This window comes from Brachyhypopomus gauderio, chromosome 17 (genome assembly GCF_052324685.1).
Source record: "Brachyhypopomus gauderio isolate BG-103 chromosome 17, BGAUD_0.2, whole genome shotgun sequence".
NCBI lineage: Eukaryota > Metazoa > Chordata > Actinopteri > Gymnotiformes > Hypopomidae > Brachyhypopomus > Brachyhypopomus gauderio.
In genome coordinates, this window is record NC_135227.1 from 13320010 (window position 1) to 13340520 (window position 20511).

A 20511-nucleotide genomic window follows, 5' to 3' on the forward strand; every position below is an offset into this window, starting at 1 on the left:
CATAACTACAGTGGGGGTCATGCACTGATGTGTGGCAGGTGTGTGTAATGACAGTTATATGTGCAAACAAAAATATAGCTTTTCTGCACACAACAGTTAACTTCAAACTGGATAAAATTAGTTTAATAGGTTAAGCACAAATCTAACATCTCTATTATCTACATGATTTCAAAATTTTTATACAGAACAGTTATACAAAAAGAGATATCTGGAAGATACCTCTCAACTGGAAAAAGTTTAATAGCGTCTCCTTGAAGAAGAACATTCACATATCAAATCTTGGGGGGAGGAGGGGGAATTTTCAGACAAATCTAATGTCTAAAAAGTGTACAATATGCACACTCAGGAGACAAATAAAAAGTGATCTTTTTTCTTGGTAGACTGGTAACAGATACACAGAGAAAATGAAGATTCTTTGGGCACTGAAGAATTAATATCTTGTCTGTGGATGAAAGTCCAGAGACACATCTTCAAAAGAAGACACTTTCACAAGAAATGCATTTCAGTCTGGTGTGTACCATATGAAGTGTCATAAGGGCTAGTTGGAAGTCAGTTCATCATTCAAACACTTTTGATAAAACAGCAGTAGATATTCTCTCTTACAAAAAAACAAACAAAAAAAACCCCTACAAAACACACAAAGGGTGTTTAAAGCATCAGACGGTGCTGCGTGGGGCCGTCTTTTAGACGCGTCTCCAGCTAGTCCACTCACTGGTTGCTCTTTTAGACATGTCCCCAGCTAGTCCACTCACTGGTTGTTCTTAGCTTTAGCGTGCGTCAAAATGTGAGACTTCAAGTTGGTGGACTGAGCGAACTTCTTATTACAGCCATCGAATGGACAAACGTAGGGTCTATCTCCAGTGTGAATGCGTACATGTGTGCGCAAGTTGAAGTCCAGCGAGAAACGCTTTCCACAGCCTTCAAACGTGCACTGAAAGAGTAGAGGTACACTGAATTAGAAAATGTTTAAAAAAAAAAAAAAAAAAGTCTTCTCCAAGCACACCTGACTAAACTGATCGACTAGATATAAAAAAAAACTATAGCTGTAGAAAAGGGAATACTGTACAATGCAGGAGTCTTAACTTTTAATACTTACACTATAATTACAAATAAGTAAAACGCATGCAGGCAAAGCCCACCTGGAAAGGCTTTTCGCCAGTATGAACCAGCTGGTGTCGTTTGAGTTTGGAGCTCTCCACGAAAGCTTTCCCACACTCTGCACACACATGAACACGTGGTCCATGGGTGTGTAAGTGCTTCCTCATCGCAGAGTTGTCTCTGAACATTTTGGTGCAACCCTAATGGTTCAGACATGACAAAGAAAGACCAAATGAAGCAGCTCACCAAAGGTTTCTTTCTTCATGTTTTATTTGGCTTTTATTCAGCACCACTATTTGTGCATAAAAACTGAAAAACGTGAAGTAGTTTAATACATCACTAATAAATGTGAAGTAGTAATCTGCTGAGGAATAACAACATTTCTGCTTCCATACAAGAGGAACACACGATATTTAGGTCCAATGACCTGTGTGTATATATATATATATATATATATATATATATATATATATATATATATATATATATGTAAGAGGTTTCCATATATTATACTGCAGTGCATATAGTATATATAAGTTTTTTTTGTACACGATATTTCTTACTTTGTGAGGACATGCTATTGTTCTTGGAGAGTCATCTTCCTTCATTTTCCGTGGTTTCATCCTGTTAAACAATATTATAAATATATGAAATGTTTCACTACACAGTGTTAGACTATGAGGTACATATATTTGAAGATTTTACACTAATTTATATTTATATTAAAGTTTTTGATTGTTAATGTTACTTGCTGTACACCCATGACTCCGCATACACATTTAAATGTATGAATGTTCAGTACGTACGTTCATGCAAATGTTGAACTTGACACATTATATATGTAACCCGGTATATATAAATATAAGAGAGGGAGACTGTGCACCTTGCAAATTCTGCCAGCTGTTTGGGGTCCGACAGGTCAATTCCAGGGATTCCGCCAGGCGGAAGCTTCTTGCCCGTCATGTATTCAGAGTAGTCGGGAGGGGAGTTCTCCCCTGTGATCTGGTCCTCCACCGCGGTCTCATCATCTATTTCCTTTTTATCATCTGTCACAAAGCCAAGAGACACTGTTAAATGGGACGACAAATGTAAACACCTTCTGGGACCCGAGTACACAATTACTGAATAGTACGGGTGCAAAGTCCACTGATAAGTTCCCTTCGAGTCCTGCGACAGCGGCAAGAGCGCATCTGTTTAGATAAACGGACTATATGGCGATACATTTTCCATCTCTGATCATTTTAAACGGCGTTAACAAGTAGAGGTGACGGCACATAACATGAAGGCGAACTGGGCCAAGCACTGCTAGCTTCTCCGTTAAAATCATTCGTTAACGGAACGATACTTGATGCTACTCCTGCCACGACTCAAGCTATAAATGGCACCTAGCGTATGACTGAGGTGGACGTTCCCTTCACCAAAGACAGAATATATAATTAAAAAAAGTGAAGTATTTTACATAAGACTAAACACTAAGCGCAAGATGACCTAAACAAAACAAACCCGACTAACGCTACGCATTCGCACACATACAGGCTAATCACCGGGGCAACGGCCGACTTCCTGAGGCGCCGCGGTCCCTCCCCTTCTTCACGCGCACCCGTGTTCCACGCGCACGGGGCGCGAGGCGAACTGCGCCATTGAGGCCTACCGCGCTCTAGCCTGCAGCGGAGCGCTGCTCGCCGCTCGCGCCGCCATCTTTCCCCGGCTACACAAACGCCATTTTTCGGGGCGGCCATAATGGGTCTGGAGGAATATGGCGGCGCCCATCGACGCTTAAAACATGGCTTCCCATCAAAACAAAAACATTTCGACCGGTACGAGGTTCAAAAGTGTCCTTTTGGCTCCGCGAATTATCCCAGAGCCCGGGCCGTGTAACTGGCGTGCCTGCTTTGTGCGTTGGGCAGCACACGGCCCAACACGAGGCCCTCTTTTGAACGAAGAACAATGCAACTAACTAGCTGGCCGAGAGAAGGGTTTATTTCACGAAACGTACCTGATGCCCACATTGTAACTGAAAACTCCCCTTCTAACGTTTTTATCTGCACCTGCTTCTGTTCCCATTTTCGGCCGCTCGCTTCTGCAGCACTTAAAAAGCTTTTTTTAACCACTTTCTTCCCGCTGCCAGCTCCTTTCTTCAGCCGGCCCGAGTTCTTTCCACCGCCAGAAACAGTCACTAGAGTCTGCTCGATATACTCTTCCTCCGCGGCAGGAACGGGGACAGGAATAAGAATTTGGTCCTCAAAACTGTCGTTTGTGTGAAGTTCCGAATCGTCACAACCAACCACCTCTTCTCGTGTCTGGACCAGAATCACCTCCTGGTGATGAATATGGTTGGGATCGTCTGTGACCAGAGGCTGCAGGGCAATCATAGGCTGATGCTCGTCGTCGTCTCCGCCGACTACGGTTGTCTCAATAGTCTCAACTTCAATTTCATGCAGTTCGACTATCTCAGCCGGCATCTCTGAGCCGTCAGTTTCTATGTACAATGTTTCACCTGACGCCATTCTGGATTGTTTTCGTCCAAACTGATCCAACTGGCTGTCGAAGCAATGAGCGACTTCCACTCCAGCTTTGCGTCGCCTCCCACTACAACGCAAGCAAACCACCGTAGCGAGAACCTACAACTAATCTCGCGAGATCTTCCAAGGCTAAATCTTTGCATCTTCTTTCTGCATTTTGCCAACGTTCTTCCACTTCCAGAATGCAATTTATCCCAAATTCCTAAAAACCTGTATGGTTTTGTTTAGTTTTAACTAAACGTTAATAAATAGCCCTACATAGCTCATTTAATTTTGGAAATCCACTTTGTCTTGTTGTGATTTCATTATTTCCTAATATTTCTCATAACCTGCCAAAATGAAGTAGTCTGTAACGTTACAGAGTAGGCCAGAGTGAAATACATCGTGGGACACTTGCAAATCTTTCAAATTGTTCTCTTGGTTTGTGTGAAAATAGCGTCATCCTGTGGTCATGACTTACGACATGCCGATCACGTTAGGGGTCTAAGTGTAAGAACAGTGGGCTGTTTAGTAATGCTAGATTAGAAGTGATTTATAAGAAGTCGCTGCTTTGAGCTGCTCTTATAATGTTTAATTTAGGCCGGTATAAACAAAAGACCACCAGTCTTTTGTAACAATATTTCGTTTCACAAAATAATTAAACTAGTTTTCTGTCGTTTATAGCAGTTTACGATTAAAATCACTTCCAAATCACTTGTTAAATAGATTGGATTGTTTTCGGACGAAGCCCTTGGCCTGTTTCTGTTGGTGATATGTAGTCACACCTTTCACACCTTATCAACGAGGGCGTGCCGAAACGAGTGTGAAAGGTAACCTGGACTCATCACGCCACTGCTCTAGCTGCAAAATGGGCAAAGCAGGTGGACGTGCCGACTTTGAATGGGTTTACGACGAACAACCGCATACATGGAGAAGAAAGGAAATATTAGGTGGGTAAACTTTATATGACTCAAGAGTCAGCGTTAGCCTACATAGTGTACTGGTTTAAAAAGTTTAGGAAACAAAATATCGTAACGTTTCCGTTTCGACTGGAAAACGTCGCATTGTTTTAATGGGTTATCGGTATATACGCTCAGTGAACATATCATCGTTTTAAAGTGTTTGTAATGGGATGCCAATACCTACGATCTCTCAACCATCTTAATGTAACGTGTATATTGTTAATTAACAAGTGTCGCACCAAAATACAGTGCGCGTGCACCGTCACCTTCCGCACAGCAGTGTCACAGGTGAAAACTTTGGTCGTCTCTGTGGACTTTCTGTGTATCTATGAAAAATATCAAAAAAATAAATAAAGAAAACCAATACATTGTAGGTTACTGATATTGACTACCCGAGAGACGTTTTATGAGCGATTATCTTGTAGTTAGATCGAAGTGTAGGTGAGATGTCTAGGCACATTTTACCGGTAACAATGTTGTCCTCGACACACGCGCGCGCGTGTGAGATTGGTGGACGGTCCTGTTGTGTCGCCCACTAGTTTTGCATGTAGTATGTGATTTAGTAACGTACAGGTTGTGAACTGCGATCCATGTTTCAGTCATAAACGTGTGCCATACAGTCATAATGTAAAAAAACACATTACCCTTTAACTTTATCTGTTGGCTAAATTTACTTCTCAAATGTATCACTTGTTGGTAAGCTTCATGAGACGAAGCCCGACTAAAAAGCAAAGCGACTGTATGCCGACTAATAAAAATGGCTGTCTCTTTAATACGGACAATTCTAGGCTGTTTCTTGTGAGAAACATCCCCATTTGTTTGTTCTTCTATTATGTGCTAAGCCCTTTCTCGACAGCCCGGGAAACGTTTTTACAAACCTGTTTAACGATCTGTAGACAACACAAAAACCACATTTTAGTCCAAGTTGCTGTTTTCGTCCAGCCAACCCCACGCCCCCGCCTCTCTCTCTTGAATAATGTGAATATAAAATTATTGCATAACAATTGCTTTTTACAAGATGATCAGCTTCTGTAAGATGATTCCCAGTAAACTGTAGACTGCTTTTGATATCTGGAACAATTGTCGAGTGACTCAGGTGCACCTGACAGTGTTGATGGGTTTTGCTGGGAAACAGCGCGTTTGGATCCAGTGGTGTAAGCGCTCCTACAATATTGATGCTTAATATATTTCAGGGTCTGCAAAAATCCCTTAAGAATTTACACCCACGAAATGTCACTATGCAGAGTCATAAAGCTCTGTGTGCATTTCCTGTTATGAAATTTGGGATCTTCACATTTAAGAAATATTCCATGTGTGCATAACCTTTGTGAGCCGACACCTCACACTGTTCAAATATTTATAACATTTTCTTTTATCCCTTGAGCATTGTTGTCAAATGGGCACTGTTTATAAGTGACACTGAATGTGTGGAGGGTGATATGTTTTCACTACAATAATTTAACACCATACCTGAAGATAATGCACCTTGAGCTAATTCATGGTGCTTGAGGGTCATTGATGGGCTGCAGTGTTAAAGTGCCATTTTCATAAGACCTTTGTCATATGGTTCGCTCATTTTTGATGACATTGAGAGAAGAAAACGCAGGAGATTTCTGTGGTTGTAGATTTATCATGCTCTAGGGAGTGTGCTGAAATGATATCATCAAAGGAGAAGGACGGTTTAACATGTGACATTCATAGCTGAGTTAATCATTTACCAACTGAACGAACATGCAACAAGTTAAATTATTAGCACCAAAAAGGTGTCATTTGGGGTGTTTGCTTGTTTTCTTTCTTCATATTTCCAATATGAGTTTTTGACGACATTTTTGTTCAGTTTCTTCCACCTTTTTCATTACTCCTGAATGTGTGTACAACAGATGTCTAGTCAAGTCTTGGTAAACATCTTTTGAACAATTTAGCTTTTAACAACAAATGAATCAAAGTAAAGCTAACACTGTTAATGACTCAAAACATCAGGAAATGGTAAAGAGAAGTGTGGAAGGGCAGAACTGCAAACAGGCAGTGGTGTGATACACAAAGTAAACTAGTCTCCCTCCACTGTTTGCATTGAGTCTACATTCAAATCAGAAAGGGTGGTGCAAGTAAGACCTTATTTCCATGGTATCAATTTTCCAGAGGTATTTTCTATCAAATCGTGTTTGAGTGGGGGTTTTAAAGCATTGATCATGGTTGCCTTTTGACGACAGCAGTCACAAGAACAGCTAGTCTGCTAATTAAAAAAAGGCACACCATCAGGAGACCTTGTTCCCTCATGGGAGGCGCATTACATGCTGCTTGACTTCCTCTGTGCCCTGATGCATTTCAGTGTAGTCTCCAGGTTACTGTCATCAATAAACTGAACCTTCTTTTTAATCTGAAATTAATCTAAAATAAGCTTCTTAAATGAGATTTAATCATGTTTTTTCACCTCCATAAATTTGGCTAGAAACATTGTTATGAATCAAATAAAATGTATTAAATAAAACACACAAAGTATTTCAATTGCAGATTATGCATGCAGATTTCATTAAAGGAGTGCTATACCATTTTTGATTTGAACTTTTTTCTATACATATTTTGTGTGCAATGTTTGTGCAAAACATCTGACTTGAGTACCACTTCTTTTCAATAGCGAAGTACCCACAGATCAAGGCTTTGATGGGTCCTGACCCCCAGCTGAAGTGGGTGGTGTCAGGAATGGTGCTTACCCAACTGCTGTCATGTTATCTGGTGCGTGACCTATCTTGGAAGTGGGTGTTCTTCTGGGCATATGCTTTTGGTGGCTGCATCAACCACTCCTTGACCCTGGCCATTCACGACATCTCTCACAATGTGGCCTTTGGAAACAAGCAAGCCCGCTGGAACCGGTGGTTTGCCATGTTCGCCAACGTGCCCATTGGCCTGCCATACTCTGCGTCCTTCAAAAAGTACCACATTGACCATCATCGCTATCTGGGAGGGGACGGGTTGGATGTGGACATCCCTACAGACATGGAAGGCTGGTTCTTCTGCACACCAGTGAGGAAAGTGCTGTGGCTTTTCCTTCAGCCTTTATTCTATGCCCTCCGCCCATTAGTGGTGAACCCAAAACCTGTGACCAAACTGGAGATGATGAATGCTGCTGTACAGTTTGCAGTGGACATTCTTATTTATTACCTTTGGGGTCTGAAGCCCATAGTATATCTCATTGCTGGCTCCATACTCTGCATGGGGCTGCATCCCATCTCTGGACACTTCATTGCCGAGCACTATATGTTCCAGAAGGGCCATGAAACATATTCGTACTATGGGCCCTTAAACTTAATTACTTTCAACGTGGGATACCACATGGAGCACCATGACTTCCCCAGCATCCCTGGTAGTAAGTTACCTGAGGTGAGTGTTCATTCCATGCATTGTTCTAATATAATGAAGCAGCTTCCTCACAATACCTGAACATATTTGTCTCCAACACTGTTTAATACCAGATTAAGTGTTGTAAGTAGTGCATAGGGGATAGTGTGGTCTCACTTTAGAAATGAGATGATGCTTGTAGATTTTAAAATTGACCTAATGACCTGAGCAAGAGTGGAATAACTCCATAAAGTTGTAGCTAATCTTCTACAGGTGTAGTTAAGAAGTCAAACCCACAATGTACATAGGTGGGGGGGGGGGGGGGGGGGGGGGGGGGGGCAGGTAGATGTATCTAGTGCATGGATTAGCTATTAAATAGACAGGAAATAATTTTTCCTGAAACATTTTAGAATTTCTGAATATAATTGTTTAATGCAATTATTTGTTTTTATCACAAGGACATTCATTGAATCAACACCTTAGCCATGCAGATTCACTTGATTTAGCTCTGTAATCCTGAATTGTAGTGGCTTTGGTTTATTCCCACAGGTAATTTAGGATAAAAAAAAAACCCTTGAGACAAATTTATACTGTTAATACCTCAACTGTGGCATTTTTGTTAACATTTAAACAGCATGAATAATCAAAGCAAAGACACCAGTCCCTTTTCTTTGCCAGTTGTATTTTTTTGTCAACTTTTGATATCAATGATCTTGATAAAGAAAGGAAATTATTGGGATGTGTGTTGCCTGGTTACTTTAGTTAACTGAAAAAATGGTAAGGTTTCATAATAATATAGTTACTCTACCAATAAGTTAACAAATCAAAACTGATTCGTGAAGTGTCTCATCCTTACATTTCACATATTGAGGCTTTTTCTTTCCTTGACACCAGGTGAAGAGAATCGCAGCTGAGTACTATGACTCCCTACCACAGCACACCTCCTGGACACGTGTGCTCTGGGACTTTGTGTTTGACGACAGCATTGGCCCGTATGCCAGAATCAAGCGTGAATATAAACTGGCCAAACGGGAATAAGGAGTACTGTAGACGCTTCACTCTCTCTGAGCCACTATTAAAACCCTAAACAGGAATGTCTGGACAAGCCTGCTGAACTGGTAGAAATGTGTGCTTAAACCTTTCAATTTACCACCACAACAGGGAACAGGTTTAGGACACTACTGAACTTGTACTTGTGTTCCCTCCAACTGATGTATAGTTTTGACTATTGTAGTTATAAATGTTGTTCAAATGAAAGCTGAGATGAAATCTGCATTTGTGCTCACCAAAACTCTAAAATATCTGTGCCTAGTGCTCCAGTGCTAGCAAAGTGTTCATCAATGATGCCTTAAGCTGCCATTGTGGCATGTACAATATCTTCTGACATAAAATATTTTGTATTATCCCTAAACTGTCATGATCTGCAATCATTCACAGACTTGCATAATGATTTGAGATGCTAAAAAGAGACCATGGGTTGCTCCCTGGATCTTTTTAAGATGCTATGGCTGAATTAAAAACAATTATGCTGTTATGTATTCCTGCATAAGTAGGAAAAGTGTGTGTTTATTAACAAATATGAGAAATGTAAGTCAATCTATTAGGATGATATTCAATAGACTGTGGTACTGCAGAGCATTTTGGTGGGGTTTAAAGTAATTTTTGAATTTCATGTCTCCACTTGATCAACTGGTTTGTAATTATTTACTGGAGTGAGGAAGTTCTTCAAAGCAAAGGTTCTACTCTTTCAATTTCACCATCATCTTTTATATTTAATACCATAAAGAATGTTGTATAAAAAAATTTTGTATGTTAAGTGTAGACAAAAATGACATTCACAAGATATAGTCAGTGTTCCTAGTTTTATTCAAAGGTACTTTTAATGTCAATTTTTAAAAGGAGTTACCTAATGGGATATATTTTAGTATCCAACGTTCAACCCAAGTTTTAAGACAACTGAGTTTCCAAAGCTTCCAAGGCTACAGCTACAATTTCATCTTTCATGAGATTTAATTAGTGGGCACCGATCATCAAATATCTCATCACAACTTCAAATTCAAGCTAGAAACCAACCAGTGTACTCTTATATCTATACTGGAAAAAGATAAACACGGTTGAAACTGTTGTCTGGAGACATGTCGGCGGTAGAGGTGTGAATGTGCTCATCAAACGCCAAAAAAGGAGAAAGTAATAAAATATAAAATGCTGACTTGATGAGAAGCTTTTGTATCATTTTCCTCTCTCTGTACCACTAATAATAATCATTTTAACAATAACAGTAACAGTCAATGAAACAATAAAACTGTATAAAACAAAAATATATTCATCAAGTTCCAACTAGTCAACCTTTTCTTTAAGACTTGAAAGACTGGGAGCAGCAAACTGCACAGTGGGCTGAGTCTTTAATGTTCATACAGGAGTAAATAGAAAAGTCAGTGTGAAGGTCCATCCATCCATTCATCCATCCATCCATTCATCCATCCAGCCAGCCACTCATTCTCGCTCACTTCTGTTTTGCCACTTGATCCTTTCTTTAATGCTCCTTGCTGCCGCAACATTTCTGCAACTCAGTGATGTTTCTGTGCCGTTGCAGCTATGTTGCGAGAATGTTTTCTCCAAAGCGCCTCATGGAACCTTTTTAAGCACTTTCCCAATAACCTTTTGTCACGACGACAATGCTCATAATCACTATGTAGTGCCCATCCTGGTGAGTTCTCTTCTAATAGCTAAAAGAAAAAAGAAAAGACAAACATAGTTAGTTTTAAAATTGCACTGACCTTAAGCAAGTTTGAATGCAGTGCTCATTGGTTCTCACCATCAATAATCTCATCTTTGACTTTATGCAGTTCACGTACAACTTCCTCCAAGATTTCCTTTTTAAAGAAAATAAAACAAGATCCATTTCAAATTTTGCCTGTTTAGCTGATGAGATGCAGAAACATCAGGCATATGGTCAGTAGTGAGATTCATATCATTAGTTATTATGAACTCACCTGTTTCATTCTGTCAAAGTCTGCCAGCTCTGCATCAGAACTGGTGCCCACACCCCTCAGTCTAAGTGATCAAGAGCAAGTTCATTTAGCAACAGTAAAGAGGATTCAATACCATCCCTAAAAATCTAAACAATATGGAAAATTAAATAATTAAACCATCTGCCACTATTTAAAGCTTGAAGTGAATTTGGCTAAGATTGTCACTCAGGTTTAAAACTGCTGTCTTCCCTACAAACCGATATCTAAATCTTCATGGTGTTCTGCAGTGTCACTTGATCAATATTTGCACACACTGTCACATTAAGTGCTGCAGCGTCTACACAAACTCAGAGCCGCATTCACATCGTTGCCACAGAGCAAAGTGGGTTGGTTATGTTTTATTTTCTCTAAGTTGCCTATTGATAAGATCCAGCAATAGTTATAAAAGCATTTAGCCAAACCATGGGGCGGCTAGCTATGTAGGATACGCAGCGTGCTTGAATAGGCTTAAGGCTAACGCTTGGTACAGAACTTAAAATCACATGCACCTTGCAAATGAAAAAATTGGTATTCTTAAATGCAATGAGTAGAAAAGTAGAATATCCCTCATTGAGAGTTAATAGGATGACAGGAATGTGGGGTTGTGCTGAACTGACCTCGAGCCAGCAGGTTTGTCTGAAGAGTTGGCTCTCTCCCACGGCTTCTTTACAGCATCTGGAAAGCAAATTTCATTCAGTTACATAAGTACAACAAACTCTAGTGTGGTGGATTTAGGATGGATTTGGAAGACCTATCTGACTTGGGTTGTGGGTATTCATTATGTTGTGTACATTTCTATGATCTTGTGTTACTTGAGTGATGTTAATCAAATGTTAAAATTGGTATTGTATTAACTGAACTCAAAGCTTTAAACCAGTTATTGTTATCCCTTAGTGTTTGATTTAAACAGCTTTTGTGTTTAAATGCATCCAGACAAGGAAACATTTAACTTTCTCTGAATCTCAAACAGTTATATATTTTTGGACATGACCCAATTTTTGCACGTTTGTGTATATATATACTCCTCAGTTTTCAATCTCTTTCAGATGCCCAATATCATTTTATAAACTTTAAAATTAACGTGGTGCTTAATTTACTCAAATTACTATATCTGATATCCCAGTTTTAAAAATGACAAAAACTTAAGGTATAAAAATATTGGATGGGGGCAGTGACACTGAAATATACTCTCTTTGTGCATATTAAAATAGATGTGCAAAGAGAAAACAAATGAAGTACAGTTGTAGTTCGCTTAAAATTCATTTACGTATCCAGATCAGTGGACTCAACTGAAATCATATCTTAAAATGGTAACTACAAAAAAACACTTTCATTTTTATCTCCTTTAAAATTTAAAATCTTTTCTCCAGCTTCTCCACATTAACAAAAAAAAAAAAAATAAATAAAAAAAAAAAAAAAAAAAAAAAAAAACAGGCCCGCTGCAGATATGACATGTAGCTACCTGTGGAGTTCTGCTGGCTTGAACCCCGCGAGCCAGGTGAGCCGTTGGCCTCTTCCTGCAAAGAAGCAAAACCACAACCACGGGCTAGTGAAATGAAAGCCATAAGTGAGAAGGTGACAAAAGGCTGTTTTTTTTTAAAGAACCACCTACATTTTGACCATCTTCTGGTTTCTCCGATGCTTTCCTCCTGACAGAACAAGGCACAATCTGTTACAGTTCGTGTTATGAAATGCGTGTGACTAAAACTCACTCTTATTGGCTATAAAAAAACGAAGGGGGAAGCGTCTCGGTCTGACCTTCGCGCCAGGAGGGCATTCATCTCCTGCATGAGGCCTTCGCCCCCCCCTCCACTGCTCCCGCTGCTGCGGCTAGCATCACTCTTGGCACTGCCCGGTCCTGAGGCACTCTCTTCTGGCTGCAGGGTTCAGACAGAGGGGATCAGCCAGCCAGGCCAGACCAGTGTAATGTTACCCACCTTTGATACTGAGGAAACATCTGCGCCATGGCAACGCATTGCCTCTGCAATCTAATCACAGGCCTGCTCAGTGAATGCCCCATATAACAACAGTAAGAATCCAGTTTCTTAATAAAACCTGTCAAGCTCAAAATGAATACCGCTTTCACAATTTATTACGCTGTACAAATCCAACGACAGATGCAGCACAGAATTAAAAAATGTACAAGGCTTAACTTTGTATTGATTTAGGCTTTTGAGCAACACATTCCTTTATTGACACACTTGCATAGACCTCTCCTTGGGTCTGTCTCTGCTGTTACAGTTGACTCAGGCCAGACGGAGCTCCAGCCTGTAGCTGCGTTCCGTCTGGTCGAGGCCGATCTGCTCGAGACGCTCACCCGTGGCACTTTGCGGAGTTTGGCTCCTGCCAAAGCAGCGGCCAAGCCAGAGGTAGCGGGACCTCCTCCTGCCGGGAGGGGAGGCGGTATAGGGAGAGGCGCGGTTGTTGGAGGCGGAGGTCCAGGCGGGGGTGGAGGAGCTGGTGGACCTACAGCAGGCATAGGGGCAGGAGGATGGAGAGGGGGAGTGGAGGAGAGCATGGATGGATGTCCTGGAGGGAGGGGTGGACCTGTTGGGGAACAAGACAGATGGTTTTATGTGTCTGACTGAATATAGGAATGAAGGAACAATGGTCACAGAAGCAGGTCCAGAGACTGTTTGTTAACCATAGCTTAAGGTAAATATAAGATTAAACTAATCTGCTAACTACTAAACTAAATTTAGCTAAATTTCCACTTAATCTGTCAGTACAACACTAATGGTAATCAGAAATTCTAGAAATCAATGGTTAATCTGTGGAAGTAGCAGTTCAAAATCAAGTTGACCCAACAGTCTCTGTAAAGCATGTAATGTAGATGGACCAGTTTATCCGAAAGGCACTAGCACCATGACTGTAGTCTTTCAGAGGCATTCTTCAAGGAGCGCGTAAGATCTGTGTTTTTCATCGGTCATGTTAGGTGGGACAGCTGTGTGGGAGTGTAAATGTGTGAGCCCTAGTGAACCCACCCCAACCACACACATATAGTAAGAGAAAGCCAGAGCCAACTGTCTGCAATACTCACTGGTGGGTGCTATGGCATCCAGAGAGATGGGAGGGGTTGTTGTCTTGGACAAGGGCCCCTCAGAGACAGAGGTATAAGAGGGAGGTGTGGTGTCGATGGGGGGTGTGGAGTGACAGTGTGGCTGTGGCTGTTGGGTGTGACCTCGGGCTGGCTGACCAATGAGGGGAGGCAGGGGAACAGCCTCGTAGTAGGTAGGGTAGAAGGGTTCTGGCTGGCAGTAGTGGGGGTGAGGAGAAGCCCTACAGGACACGGCCTGGGAAGGCGGGGCCTGGAAGGCGTAGCAATCCTCATGCTGGCTGTCCGGGAGGGCTGTGTGGTCAAAGTGGGAAGATGGCGTAGGCACTTTGGGACGGCCATTACTGAACGGCGGAAGAGGGAGGGCCACAGGCAGTGCGGGCTGTGTGCAGGGCTGCTCGATGGGCATGGCGACAGTGGGTGATGCCGCGGGCAGTGGGGCATGCGTGCGAGTGGAGGTCCAGGTGCCCTGTTTGGGTGCTGTGCCGGGGTCTATCCCACGGGGGACGGTAGGGGGAGAGAGGGGGATCTGCCTCACGTTGCGAGATGGCAGAGAGCCGCCCGGCTGCACGGGGGAGAAGGCTGAGGCCAGCGAGGTGGAGAGCTGGGAAAACTGCTGAGCCCTTTTGTGCGAGGAGTCCATCGTGCGATAGCCACTCTCTCGCTCCTGGGAGGAAGAGGAGGGCGGGGAAGGATTGAGGCGAGAGGAAGAGTGGGGGAGTGTGTTGGCGCGGAAGTGTCTGTAGTCTGGTGATGGGGTGTCACAATGAGAGGCAGATGCAGACACTTTAAACTGAAGGGTGGAAACTGAGAGACGGTGAGAGAAGGAGGGAGGAAGAGAGAGATAGGGATTGAAAACAAGCAACAAACAAAAAGAGAACAGTAATGAAAATCAAAAGGGAAACTGAAATTTCATCATGACAAAAAAGATGCGAAATGCAACGTGAGCAGAATTATGAGCAAAGATGTGGCACATATTACAGCACGCATTACATCCCAGCTGGCAGACTGATCTCGCTCAAGAATGTGCACAGAATTATGGGATATGCAGGTCTGAGCTAGACAGATACATGGAAACTTGGAGCCGAGAACAAGTACTGGGAGAATGAGAGAGAGACAACAGTCTGAGTGACTGAATCATGAATTAAGTAAGAGCTGTCAGGCTTGGGGGTCAAATCCTCTCCTCAGGAGTTTGCTATGCTGTCATTCAAGTCTCCTCCAGAAACCTGCCGAGTTATCTGCTGGTGGTTTTGGAAGCAGAAGGTGGCTGTATGAGGCTGTATGTATGTGCATGCACCTCTCTTCCATTGTGTGGGCTTTACCTGAAGATCCAGACGTGCGACGCTCCCGCTCCACGTGCATCTGGTGCTGATCCATCATCTGCCTGCAGCAACGTGTTCCCAAATGTTACAGGTTTGGTTCACAACATCAAATGAAAAATATGACTCGGCAATCTCTATACGCATTGTTCTTCTAGACAATAAGCACTGAGAAGTAAGAACAGAACATTCTCTCTTCTCTCCCTCTCTCTTTCTCTGTCTATCTCTCTCTATATATGTATATCTAAATCTATGTAAACAAAATTGATTTATGTGAGTGTGTCGTCTTAAATGATGCTCAGTGGATTGCAAAAGGTTTAGCTAAACTGACTTCTGTCTTCGATTAAATACCTTTTCTAACCATTAGGGGGCAAAAGTCTTGTAACAGCAATGGGAGGAGGCTTACTTTTCTGGGGCTTAGAACAAAGCCAGAAATGATCTCCCTCTACTGCCAAATGATGATAGGACCATTCAACCACATGAGCTGTCTAAATATCTCACACTGGAAACCTTCAGCTTCAGTAGTTGCTGCAGCACAAACATTTTGAATAATCAGTGTAATGTCTCAGCTGCCATCCCAAAGAAGGCTTTAAAACGTCAGTCCTTTACTTTCTCTGTGTGAGCTGCTACAGGTAACTCACTTTTATGCACTGCATGGTAAAGCTTCTGAATCAGTTTGACTTTCTTTGAACACAAAGTATAGGCAAGACATTCCCAGATGATGTTCCACTTTACACAGTCATGTTAACATTTCATGAACAAATCTCGTCTATTTTCTGCCAGGGTCCAAATGCAAACCAGAGTTATATTAAACAGGTGTGAACATCTGCTCCTCACCTCCTCTGGGCATCTGGTTCATCTGACACTGGCCCATTTTGCCGATGCCCAGATGGACCTGGAGAAGAAGACAGAGATGTTCTAGACACTTGATAATACAAGTTAAACATACATTGCACAATATCTCCATATAATCTCCATAATATCTTAATAATGTTTTATTCATGAATATTTTAATACTTTTAGCTGATAAGTAAATGTCTAACACAACCACTAGATCTTAGTTTAAGCACACAGTGCCTGGCAGACCAGTCATAATTACTTCCTGTTCCATCTCCAAGCCTACTCTGTTATCTAATGGACGGATTGACAGAGTGCTGCTTACAGCTGTAAACATGGCTATTCAGTTACTCTGATGTGGTTCCTGGCGCCTGGTGTATGGCATGGCCATCCTTTAAAGTAAGTGTAAAATGTCTGTCTGGTTATCTATGAGACATGAGGGTGAGAAATATGTACTTATTTATAGTGGGCGAACACCACAAGAGAGATGGTGTTCTGATCGTAAATGTGATACAGTGGAACTGGTATGGGTGGGGTTGGGACTGGTATGGGTGGGGTTGTGTGCAAGTGTGGGAGCAAATAAGAATATTCCTTCAGTTGTAAAATTGACAGTTTGCCCAACCGAACAGCAGAACCGTTTTGTGCAAATGTCCTGAGGCTGCACCGCCTCGCGCAAGTCATCTACACACATCATTGGACCGTGAAACTACTGTAGCTGCACCAGTAGTGTTAAGTTGAACTATGCGTCTGGGTACTGGCCACACCAGTAGTGTTAAGTTGAACTATGCGTCTGGGTACTGGCCACACCAGTAGTGTTAAGTTGAACCATGCGTCTGGGTACTGGCCACACCAGTAGTGCTAAGTTGAACTATGCATCTGGGTACTGGCCACACCAGTAGTGTTAAGTTGAACTATGTGTTTGGGTACTTTAACATGACATGTGAGATGCTGATGTAGTCCAGGTCTAGCTCTCCAGCAGCAATGCTCTTCAGTAATGTGAACAATACAATCATAACCACAGGCATTTAAACAGGAAACCACAGCAAAGCAAAGGACTGCAGCACTGCCATGTGCCATAAACACCACAAAATAAGACCCTTCCAAACAGATAGAGAAAGTCCACTTCCACAAAAATAGAAGTTAATGCCCATCTCGGTGTACAGAAATGTTAAGGTCATGGCCATGCTACCTTTCCTACTGCTAAATATTAAACCAAACTAAGATAGAGTGAATATATTCAAGATGTATAGATTCTAGATAGCTTTTTGGATGGCTTTTTAATTTGAACAAGCAGGAACTATTACTAGTACAAAAGGGTGGCGCATTTAAGGCAGTTGTTCTATGGTGTGAGAATCATAACAGAGAGGATGATGACAAACTCTCACATTACCATGCTGACAAGCTATGTGCATGCACAGCAGAGAACACAGCAGTCTGTAATACATAGCTTTTAACAAATAGATAAATCACTAAATACATACAGTGTATGACTGAAAATAACAAACAATAAAAAACAAAGCAGGTGTAAACCATGACCGATTTAAAAACAGGTTCCTGTTAGAGATTACTGAAAACATCAACAGCCATACAGTCATATATAAACATACCTTTCATGCCAGCATGTTTTTTGTGCAATATGCTTGTTAAAAACAGGTCAATTCAGAAAGCAATACAAGGGTTTTGTTTAACACTGATTTGATTCTATTTTGGGGTGCAGGATTTTGTACAAACAGAGATCAGCAGCTTCAGAAATGCAGAAATGCTATTCTGAGAGGAGCCAATAGAGGGAAATTTATATTTACTTTATTACCCATCTAGTAGCACATTGAACCTCCTTTGGTCATAAGAACTGCAGCAATTCTTTATGGCATATAGATTTCATTAGGTGTTGAAATCGTTTGGCAGTAATCTTGACCCATGCAGACACAATAGTTTCTTGCAGTTGCCACAAATTAGATGGAGGTACTAACAAGCTCATCCCCTCAATGCTCTATAGGATTACGATTTTGGGACTGGAAAGGCCAGGGAAGCAAGGGAAACTTGCGGTCATGTTCTTGGAAGTAATCCATGCCTATATGACCCATGTGGCGTTGTGCATTGTCCTGATGAAAGTGTCCCTCTGCCATAGGGCATAGCTGTCATGAAGGAAGGAACTTGGTTAACCGCAATGCTTAGGTAAGGCCTACTGTCCACACATCCATTCACATGGACACTAAGGACCCTGGATGTGCCAAGAAACATTCCCCACACCATTACTCCACCTCCACCCGTCTGAAGTGTTGACACCTGGCACATCAGGATTATCAATTCACACCACTTGCGCCAAATTCCGACTCCACTATCAGAATGGTACAGACAGAAATCCGCATTAATCTCTTCTTTGATGCTGTTCCATTGATATCTGAAAATGTTTGGGCTCTTTTGCCCACTGGAGTCACTGTTTCTCTTAGTCAGCATTGGCTCTCAAACCGGTGTGCTGCTACAGCCCTTACGTGCTTTGGAATGCTACGTTGTGCGTTACTTGGAGCACCACTGTTGTATTTGGCTACAGTTTGCCTGACTGTGCAATGCCCGTTTGTCAGATTCCTGACATTGCTGGATTCTTGACATCCTCCTCTGGCCCCTCTCGTCGATTCCTTCACATCCACAGAATGCCCTTTTCACACCATTCTCAGTATATTCTCAACACCACTGCATTAGAAAAAACTTTCAAGGTTAGCGGTTTTTGAAATACTGGCGCAGGCTAGTCTAGCACTAATGACCATATCTCATTCAAAGCCACTTAAATCACTTGATTTTCCCATTATAATGTGGATTCATACTGATCAACTGATCAACAAAAACCCTGCTCACCTGGATATAGACAAGCTTCAGACAAGCCTCATACAGACAAGCTTCAATTATGAAAGGGCTCTAATAAACTGGACATTTAGTCTACTGTATATGTGTGTCTTAAAGATTAAAGCTGCATTCCATAATAATTTATTTGCCTTGTCCAAACGTTAGAGTGAGTCTGGCTGAAAATCTGGATCTGGCACACATACATGGTCAAGTACTGCAAGCTCTGATCACAGAAAGAGGAACAGAGAGCAAAGTATGTGCAGAGTATGGAAGCAAAGTATGTGCACTTTTTCATCTCAGTCAGCAGCACATCTGCACTTTCACTTCCCCTGTATCCTTTATCCAATGACTTGAAATACGTCTGAGGAGACGAACTGATGCAATACAATATGGCTGTAGGTACTTTTTGCACAACATTTAGAAGGCAGAAGAAAGCTAAGGAGGGCGAGAAGGAAAGACGGAACAGAGAGCATCCCTTGTGCAAAAGGTCCTGGTTTCTGTTTTTAGTGATGGAAGATGGTGAGCATTACTCATTTACCCCACACTGCCACATTTCAAAGCACAGCCAAGCTTTTGTCAAGGAGGTGCTAAGATGGGGTTCCTTCCTCACTACGGCAGAGATATGCATGATTTTTACTCATTTTGATGAACACCCTGGGGCAAGATTTTAAAGGGACTATTTCCTACATTTTCATTTCCTTGATGTCCACTTATAAGGTTCGTGAGGCTTAATGTTGCAAAAACATAATAATTTTTTTTCATTTTCCAAACTCACTTCATGCCTTTGAATAAAACATTTTTTGTTTCTGTTATTATGACTTTAAAATGGATATAAGCTCTGTTCTAATTGGCTGCCGTGTATTGTGCCATATTCAAAGAGCACCTTAAGAGTTGCAGTATAAGTGGGTGGAGCTAAACTTCCACAGCCAAAATATGCAGGGATATGCAAAGTAGGTTGTTTTTGTGACATCAGAGAAACAGTGATTTCAAAATGGGTTTTACAGCATAAATGTTTGGTATTAGGACAGGAATAACATGGACAGTAACAGCAAATACAGTAATACAGTAATGTTTTTCACATGACCCTTATTTCTGCTAGTAAATTACCATAGCAATATTCTCAGATGACAGCTATAATAATAAATATAATAAATAAATCCTAATTGAGTAATGCTGAGAGTTTCATTGCTTAAATGTCAAATTAAAAGACTAACCTAATTCTGCTAAGCATATGAATACACATTAGTGTGGCAAACAGATCATGAAGACATAGAACAAGAATGTCTTACACAGGCAGATGCATGTCTTGGAGTGAACTGCAGGTGCCAGGTCAAGGTGGAATGCAAGGGATGTTCTGGGACAGGCCCGGCAACTTTAATCACAGGTTGAAGCCTCACACGTTGAAGGTAAATGATGGATCAGGCTACGTAATGGGTATGGGCGAAGAGTCCATGTACACTACAGTGGTGCACGAGATCTCTTCTGTGCTCAGAAATCTCTACAGAATGCTTTAGAGTCCTATTTGTCTATACTGAACACTACCTATGTAAT

At 41.7% G+C, this 20511-nt stretch overlaps 3 protein-coding genes across 7 annotated transcripts in view; 1 reads left to right on the forward strand and 2 right to left on the reverse strand.

The window, feature by feature from the left end:
* Positions 1-96: 96 nt before the first annotated feature.
* Positions 97-3705, reverse strand: yy1a (YY1 transcription factor a). Its single transcript, XM_076977922.1, has 5 exons — positions 3095-3705; positions 1982-2144; positions 1662-1722; positions 1140-1298; positions 97-931 (listed from the first exon to the last, which is right to left on the reverse strand). Exons 1-5 carry the CDS (start codon positions 3603-3605, stop codon positions 749-751), a joined length of 1077 nt encoding a protein of 358 aa, XP_076834037.1. The 5' UTR covers positions 3606-3705; the 3' UTR covers positions 97-748.
* A 447-nt stretch (positions 3706-4152) lies between these two features.
* degs2 (delta(4)-desaturase, sphingolipid 2) lies at positions 4153-9435 on the forward strand. The gene is made up of 3 exons (XM_076977923.1): positions 4153-4549; positions 7197-7939; positions 8792-9435. Exons 1-3 carry the CDS (start codon positions 4468-4470, stop codon positions 8933-8935), a joined length of 969 nt encoding a protein of 322 aa, XP_076834038.1. The 5' UTR covers positions 4153-4467; the 3' UTR covers positions 8936-9435.
* Positions 9436-9745: 310 nt separating this feature from the next.
* Positions 9746-20511, reverse strand: part of evla (Enah/Vasp-like a) — a 28387-nt gene continuing 17621 nt past the window's right edge. For 3 of the 5 annotated variants that reach the window (XM_076977915.1, XM_076977914.1, XM_076977913.1), the window contains 11 exons: positions 16120-16177; positions 15286-15347; positions 13949-14770; positions 13226-13455; positions 12667-12785; positions 12521-12557; positions 12371-12425; positions 11526-11583; positions 10891-10951; positions 10713-10770; positions 9746-10623 (listed from right to left, as the gene is read on the reverse strand). In XM_076977915.1, coding sequence (XP_076834030.1) covers positions 10586-10623; positions 10713-10770; positions 10891-10951; positions 11526-11583; positions 12371-12425; positions 12521-12557; positions 12667-12785; positions 13226-13455; positions 13949-14770; positions 15286-15347; positions 16120-16177 — 1598 coding nt within the window. In that variant the 3' untranslated portion in view covers positions 9746-10585. The remainder of the gene's footprint in view (positions 10624-10712; positions 10771-10890; positions 10952-11525; positions 11584-12370; positions 12426-12520; positions 12558-12666; positions 12786-13225; positions 13456-13948; positions 14771-15285; positions 15348-16119; positions 16178-20511) is intronic. The other 2 variants (XM_076977917.1, XM_076977916.1) reach the window with 1 other exon arrangement.